Genomic DNA, 8,559 nt, shown 5'->3' with positions numbered 1-8,559 from the left:
CTTACCAAATATAGTTATGGACTTAGACATTAATCCAACACATATGAATGAAGACTGTCGTGAATTGGTGTGTGGATTGTCTAAAGAGTGTGTAAGGGCTAGAATTTTGTAATAGTCGAAGGGTCAGTTTGATTGTTACGAAGTATCTGTTGTCTTCATATATATAGGTCTTCGGATGTATTGTTATCTTACTAAGGCATTATAAAGTCAAGTCTTAACTCTTAGTCCTTAGTATTGTTATGCTTTTGTTCTCCTATAAATAGGGGTCTGTAATAGTATTCAACAGAGTCTAGAACGGAGATTTACAGTTTAGTCATTGTATTCTGTAAACTGAAAAGCATAATACGAGCTGATCAAATATTCTATTTACTTCTCTGTTCTTCTTTTGAAATCATTTACTCAATTCATACTCAAATTACATTCAAACTCGATTCCAAATCTCATCAATTGGTATCAGAGCAGGAATCCTTTCTGTGATCTGATTTTCATACGTTCAAAAAGATTTTTGAATCTATTGTTTGATTCAAAAAGTTTCCGTTCTTTTTATATGTGAAAATTCTTCTTGATCTAGGTCTAGGATCTGATTCTGCGAATATTTTTTTTGAATCGGTTGTTTGTAGTGTGATTCTAATCTGAAATATACAATTTGATTTCAAATTCTCAAAGTTTTCATATTATTGTTGAAGTTTTATTCCGTACAACAATGGCGTCATTCAATCTTAACTCAATGACATCATTTTCTCATTTACTTGGATCATCCACAAAGATTCCGATGCTAATTCTAGAATATTACGATCAGTGGGCAGATCGTATGCAAGACTACTTGAACGGACTGGATGAGGATTTATGGAATTGCATTTCAGGTGAAATAAATCCACCTGCAACAGTTCAGTCAATCGGTGCATCTTCAAGCAGTTCAGAGGTTGAAAATCAATCTAATCGTTTAAAACAACTGGAGAAGAAATGCATGAGGGAATTAAGAGGTGCTTTGCCTCCTGTTGTGTACAATTATGTTAGGACATGTACAACAGCTAAAGAAATCTGGAACAATCTCAAAGACAAATTTCAAGGCAGTGAAAAGACAAAGATCACATCTGTGAAACAATGTCTAGTGGAACTCAAGGATTTCAAACAGAAGGAATCTGAATCCATTGAAGTTTACTATGATTGATTCAACGAGTTAATCTACCGTTGTAATCGTTATGGTATCATAAGGTCATCAATGGAGTTCAACTTGATTTTTGTAATGGGACTTCGAAAGGAATGGAGAAGTGTAAGTATGATGGTGAAAAATCAGCAGAGTTTTGACACTTCGACATTAAATGACTTGTACAATAAGTTGAAATCTCATGAAAATGAGGTTAATGAAATAGCTGAGGAAACAATGGCAAGTCTTGGTGGACCATTGGCACTCATTTCGAAGGGTTCAGAAAGAGAGAGTGAAAAATTAAAGTCTGATGAAGAAGAAGGTTTTCTGATGAATTCTGAAGATGAGGCTGTTGCATTTTACTCAAACAATCGAGTAAAGAAATTTTTTAAGAAACCTTTTAATACAAAGAACAAGTCATCGGATTCGAAGGGTAATTTTGAAAACAAAAACAGAGTGGATGAAAAGCTAAAAGAAGTAAAGAAGGATTCGAAGAGCAAAATGGAGAAAATGGAAAAGATGTTAAAAGGTGATACGGGGATTAATTGCCATTATTGCAATGGTGCTAATCACTTGGCAGTAGATTGCTTGTTAAGAAAAAAGGAAGAAAAGAAAAATAAAACAAAGGATGAAGCTTATTATACAGAGAAGCTGGAGGAAGTGAAGTTAAAGGCAAAGAATTTATCTCTGGTAGCTCATGGAGAAACTGAATCGGATGGTACATATCAAATATGGTCTTCAGGTTCTGATGATGAAGAGATGAAAAATCCATCACATGGAGCCATGTTTGCAAAGATGGAAGAGGATTCAGACGAAGAACAGACTTACGAAGTGCGTGGGCAATGCTTCGTATCGAAGTCTAATGACAAGTCACCGATGACAACAAAGGTACGTAATATTCTTGAATCCTTTAATATTCCTGTTTCTGCATATAATTCTGAATTAATATCTTTTGATGAAACTGTTACTTACTTTGATTCAATTGTTGTGTCTGCTAGCAATGAAGCGAAAAAGTTAAGTGATCAATTACTAGAGACAAGAAAGAAGTTAGATTCAAAAGTCATTAGGATTGATTACTTAGAATTGCAAGTATCGAATATTATGGCAGATAGGGAGAATTTGTCAAAAGAAATAAATTTGTTGTTAGCTCAAAGAAATATTTTTTGTAATTATGCAAAAAATACTATATGGAAAATTAACTGAATTACACCATTCAAGTGAGATAAGTAAGGAACAACATAGAAAATTGCTACCATTTTTAGCTTATGACAGAGCTAAGGTAGATAGTATTTCATATAATTGTGAAAAAGAAATTTCTGATTTTAACAAAGTTCCAGATGATAGGTTTAGATATGGAATTGCTAAAGTCGAAGATTGTCTTGATGCTAATGATTTAGTAAACATTGTGAATGAAACCTTAACTAAATCTGAACAGATTCGAATTTTGAAAAAGATTGAGAATTCTACATCTAATTCAGAATCTAATTTCGTTGATATTGAAAATAATTCTGATAATATTAGTGAAATTAGTGATTTAGAGGATGTAGATTTTTCTCAATTGTCTGTAATAAATGTAGCAAATTCTTTTAAAGGGAAAGATAAATGTGAAGATTTATTGGTAAAAATTGACACTGATCAACCTTCAACTTCGAAAGTTTGTGATATGGAATTTGTGGAAATACATGATAGTCAAACAGATGATAGTGATAATGAGGAAGAAAGTACAAATTCGAAGACAAATAAAAGTTCGAAAGAAGTTGAAATTCCTCGAGTGGTTGTTGATCAAGTTTATATGGATTTACAAGAGTTTGAGTAAATTCTTAGTGAAAAAGGTGCTCATTATCTTGAAACGAATACTGTGGTTTATCCAATGTTCAAATGCACTGATGATATTGTATTCCCAAACCAAATCTTCGTAACAACAGGTAATGTTGAAAATATTAAGCCTGAATTCAAAAATTTGGTAGAGGAAGGCAATAAGAAAACTTCTGATGAGGGTTTCTTTTCGAATCAAAGCACAGTTGAAAACAATTTAACAAAGAATTCATATATCTTTGAACGTCAAAAACCAAAACGAATATGGGTTGAAAAGTCGAAACTTGAAAAGAAGATAGTTAACACAACTGAAAATGTGTTCACAAAGCACGACAATGCTAAACCAGAAATTAAAGAAGTCAACAAAGCTATAAAATTAAATTCAAAAGAGTTTAAAGCACAAGTTGAAAAATTCTCAAAAGAAAATAATATTTCTAAACGTCAAGCAAGATCAACAATATTTTGGCAAACTATTGAGTCATTAAATAAGAAATCATTAAATTTTTCAAAAGGAGGAAAAGCTTTTAGAGGAAAATCAAAGACTCGAAATTTTGAAAAGAAAAATACTTTATTTTCAAATATTCAAACGAACTTTTCTAAAGAAACAAAAACAATACTTCCAAGAAAAAGTTTTCAGGAAAAGGTTGAAAAACAGATTTCAAAATCACAATTCAATATGTATTATCATGAATCATATCTTTTAAAACCAAAAGTGGATTATGTTCCAAGTTCAGCAAAATGTTATAATCCTTCGAAGAAACAAGCTGACAAAGTATCATATGCGAAGGGTATAACAACTAAAAGAAATATTGATCATTGGTTGGAAGGAAAGGGAAAAATGTATCAATCAAGTAAGTTTTCAAAAGAACAGATACATGAGGCGTATGACAAGTATGCAAATCCTTCAATGAATGGCAGTTCATCATCCAAGGAATCCAACATTACAGTTAAAGCCTGGAAACCAGTCTCAAAAGCGAAAAGCGACATATCACAAACTCAACATGCGAAGGGGTATATCAGTGAAAATTTGAAAACAATAAAAACTCATATATCTGACCCTTTGAATGAAAATGTTAAATTTGTTGACAGTTTCAAAACAAGAGTTTGTGATTAGGTTAATGGTTGTACTTTACAATTGAAAAAGACATCTAATATGAATGGACCCAACAAGTTTTGGGTACCTAAATTTTTTCAATAATTGCAGGTACTTTGTGACGAGCAATATGATAACAAGTGGTATATTGATAGTGGTTGCTCATGTCACATGACTGGGAAGAAGGAAAACTTAAGAGATTTTCGAAGTCTATAGAATGGTGGAGTGGTTAAGTTTGGCAATAATCACAAGTGCAAATTCAAAGGTTATGGAAAGATAACGAATGGAACATTCACTGTCAATCGAGTTGCATTTGTCGAAGGCTTACAACATAATTTGATAAGTGTTTCACAACTTGTTGTGGGCACTGGAAATCAAGTTCTTTTTAATGAAGAAGGCAGTGTTATTTCGAATGTTGAGACAAATGAAGTTTTACTCAAGTCAAAACGAAAAGGTGATATGTTTACATTGGATATAGTTCCCATTGTTGGCAAACCTGCTGTGTGTTTACTTTCGAAGGTTGCTGCCGATGTTAGCTGGTTATGGCACAGGAGGTTATCACATCTCAATTTTCGAAACATCAACAAACTTGTCGTACAAGATCTGGTAAGAGGTTTACCGATTCTTAAATATGATAATGACAGTTTGTGTGCAGCATGTGAAGTAGGAAAACAACACAAAAAAGGTCATCCAATCACAATAGATTCGAAGATTGTTGAACCCCTCGAACTTTTGCATATTGATTTATGTGGTCCTTCAACAATTGCTACTCTTAACAAGAAAAGGTACATTCTAGTAATTGTAGATGATTTTTCAAGATTTACATGGGTTTATTTTCTCAGGTTAAAATCCGAAGTTTCACAAATGATGATTGATTTTATCAAGAAAATGGAAATTTCGTTGAAGAAGCCAGTTCGAAAAATTAAAAGTGATCATGGAACTGAATTCAAAAATCGAGTTTTAGATTCATTTTTGGTGGAAAAAGGTATTTCGCATAATTTTTCATCTCCATATACGCCACAACAAAATGGTGTAGTTGAACGTAGAAATCGATCATTATGCGAAGCTGCAAGAACAATGTTGGCATATTCAAATTTATCTCAATATCTTTGGGCCGAAGCTGTTTCAACTGCTTGTTTTACTCAGAATAGATCATTCATTCATAGACGGTTTAATGCTACTCCTTATGAAATCATCAATAATCGAAAACCTAATGTCAAATTTTTTCATGTTTTTGGATGTAGGTGTTTCATAATGAATCTTAAGGATAATCTTTCGAAGTTTCAAACAAAAGCTGATGAAGGAATTTTCTTGGGATATTCACATAATTCTATTGCTTATAGAGTGTTAAATAAGCGAACTCGCAAAGTGGAAGAAACATTCAATTTGACATTTGATGATAATTACATTAAAAAGACTAATCATCAATTTGCAAATTATCCTATTTTGCAAAATTCTTTGAATGATAATGAACCAATTGAAATGGATGATGCTAATTATGAATCGATTTTTGGTATTTCAGATCAAGCAATTGATGCAGAGAGAAATGCGAAAGATAATAAACAATCAGAAAATTCGAAGCTTGATAATGACTCAATTTCGTGTTCGAATCAAAACACAAATGCAATATATGGTGGTCCAATGGAGGGGGAACACTTGGATTCGAACAGTTTTGTTGAAGGGGGACATTCTTACGAAGCAGAAGTAATGTCAACCAATGTTAATGTTGAGGGGGAGCCAATCATCGAAGCGGAGCCAATAATTGAGGGGGAGCCCATACTTGAGAAGGATCCAATTCTTGAAGAAGAACATTTTGATGATGCTGAGGATGCATGTTCAATAAATGGATCAGAAAATGATGTTATGTTTGAAGATGCACCTTTGGATTTTGATCCTGATTATCCACCATTAGATAAATGGACAAGAAATCATTCAAAAGAACAAATTCTTGGAGATCCACAAGCGGGAGTATTGACAAGGGCTCAACTTCATGCAAGAAATGAGGTATTAAATACTCACCAAGAGTTGTGCATGTTTAATGTTTTTATTTCCAAAATCGAACCAAAGACAATTAAGGTTGCAATGGAACACTCTGATTGGGTTGTTGCAATGCAAGCTGAATTGTCTGAATTTGACAGAAACAAAGGTTGGAGATTAATTCCTAAACCTGTTGATGTTTCAATTGTTGGACTTAAATGGATTTTTAAAAACAAAACTGACAAAGATGGAAACATTATTCGAAATAAGGCCAGACTTGTTGTTAAAGGATATTCTCAACAAGAAGGAATTGATTATGAAGAAACATTTGCCCCTGTCGCGAGACTCGAGGCTGTTCGTATTTTTCTAGCTTATGCAGCTCATAAAGATTTCGACGTTTATCAAATGGATGTCAAATGTGCATTCTTAAACGGTGAACTCGAAGAAACAGTTTATGTTGAACAACCATCAGGTTTTATAAATAACGAACATCCTGATCATGTTTATATTTTAGATAAAGCTGTGTATGGGTTGAAACAAGCACCACGAGCATGGTATGCAACATTAACATCATTTTTGAAACAATCTAAATTTAAACAAGGATCAGTTGATCCCACTTTATTTCGAAAGAAAGTTGGGATTCATCTGATGCTTGTTCAAATTTATGTTGATGATATAATTTTTTGCTCTACTGACCCTGCTTTATCTAAAGAATTAGAAGACTTGATGAAAAGCAAATTCGAAATGAGTATGATGGGCAAAATCAATAATTTTTTGAGTTTGAATATATGTCAAAACAGAGAAGGCATATTCATTAATGAGGAGAAATATACGAAGAATTTGTTAGAAAAGTTTGGAATGACGAATAGCACAAGGTTACGAATACCAATGGCAACGGGCATAAAGCTAATTTCTTCGCTATATAAATCTACTGTTGATATCACTCTGTATCGAAGCATGATAGGGTCTTTATTGTACTTAACTACAAGTCGACCTGATATTATGTTTTCTGTTTGTAATTGTGCAAGGTATCAATCGAATCCACGTGAACCACATCTAACAGCAGTGAAGAATATTTTTCGATATTTGAAAGGCACTACTTCGTTAGTTTTGTGGTATCCTTCGAAAACAGGGTTCTTTGTACAAGCTTATTCAGATGCGGGTCTTGGAGGATGCAGTCTTGATCGAAAAAGCACAACTGGTGGATGTCAATTACTAGATGGAAAATTGGTCAGTTGGCAATCAAAGAAGCAAACATGTGTTTCGATATCTACGGCCGAGGCTGAATATGTTGCTGCAGCTGCGTGTACATCAAAAATTATTTGGATTCAAAGTCAATTACGTGATTATGCTATAAATATGAAAAAGATTCCTTTATATTGTGATTCACAAAGTGCAATAAGAATTTGTCATAATCCTGTGCAGCATTCAAAGACTAAGCACATTGATCTCAGATATCATTTCATATAAGATCATGTGGAAGAAGGGAATATTGAAGTTCATTTTGTGAAAACAACAGAACAATTGGCAGATATTTTTACAAAGGCATTGGATGAAAAGTCATTCCTTCGTATCTTAGAAGGATTGGGTATGATTGATGGAAATTTACTTACATGTGATAAAAGCGAAGAGTGATGGGTCTGAATGATTTGGTGAAATGACGAACAGGGTGATTAAGTGTTAAGAGGTTACTGTTCATGGTCAACGCTTCGAATGGTTCGCATTCGTATGATTTATTCAATGTTGCAGTTCATATTCAGAGACTACTGTTCCAAGTCAACGGTTCGGATGCTTCGTGTTCGTATGTTTAGAAGATAATACATATCTCAACTAAGGTTAGAATTCTCGTTTTTTATTTTATTTTCTTCGCTTTCGAAAAACCTGAAAAATCAAAAATATTTTCTTTTGATTAATTTTTTTTGAAAAATCAAAAATCCAAAAAGATTTTATTTTGTTATGTTCTTAATTTTGAAAAATTAAAAATCCAAAAAGATTTTATTTTGTTATGTTTTTAATTTTGAAAAATTCAAAAATCACAAAAATATTTTTGTTTTCTTTGTTCTTTAACCTTTGTGTGCTGAGAATTTAGTACATGGCTAAAATGCAAAGAGCTCATATTTGTGTCTTCTATGGGAAGGTATGATCTCGATAAATTGTGTACTAGTTAGGACGTCCCTAGAAGCATGCTGCTGCATGTTGCCTCAAGCCTCATATGACTCTATGTGTGGGAAATGAAAGCCTTGATGAAATTATCTCATGAAAATTTCTTCCCAACAAGGCTTGTATTCGCATAAGTCAACAAGAGCTACCTTACTCTTCTCAAATGAGTTAAGAGTTTTCTGTTTTGTCCATTATAACAGAGGTACATTTCGATTCTTATCCAATCTTTTTATACCAAACAATTCTTTTAATCCAAATTTTTGAAGAGATTTGTCCTTGAGGTCTTTGATCAAACCAATCAAAACTTAGACAAATCACAAGTCTGTGTTTATGATCTAACATCATGAGTCCGTGATGGAGGTGAAAC

At 33.0% G+C, this 8,559-nt stretch overlaps 1 protein-coding gene across 1 annotated transcript; it reads left to right on the top strand.

Annotated features, from left to right (window-relative positions):
* Positions 1–727: 727 nt before the first annotated feature.
* On the top strand, positions 728–2,963 carry LOC128127731 (uncharacterized). Its single transcript, XM_052766410.1, has 4 exons — positions 728–922; positions 1,559–1,676; positions 1,905–2,035; positions 2,583–2,963. Exons 1-4 carry the CDS (start codon positions 728–730, stop codon positions 2,961–2,963), a joined length of 825 nt encoding a protein of 274 aa, XP_052622370.1.
* Positions 2,964–8,559: the final 5,596 nt, after the last annotated feature.

Source organism: Lactuca sativa, chromosome 8 (assembly GCF_002870075.4).
Source record: "Lactuca sativa cultivar Salinas chromosome 8, Lsat_Salinas_v11, whole genome shotgun sequence".
NCBI classification, from domain to species: domain Eukaryota; kingdom Viridiplantae; phylum Streptophyta; class Magnoliopsida; order Asterales; family Asteraceae; genus Lactuca; species Lactuca sativa.
Note: the sequence above shows the minus strand (reverse complement) of the source record. Positions and strands in the feature narration are given on the sequence as shown.

Excerpts from the sequence above, each read along its gene's own strand:
- LOC128127731 (XM_052766410.1), top strand. The coding sequence starts at position 728 with ATGACATCATTTTCTCATTTACTTGGATCATCCACAAAGATTCCGATG. Across the intron at positions 923-1,558 it reads CATCTTCAAGCAGTTCAGAG|AACAAGTCATCGGATTCGAA; the intron begins GTTGAAAATCAA and ends TTTAATACAAAG. Across the intron at positions 1,677-1,904 it reads AATGGAAAAGATGTTAAAAG|AGATGAAAAATCCATCACAT; the intron begins GTGATACGGGGA and ends CTGATGATGAAG.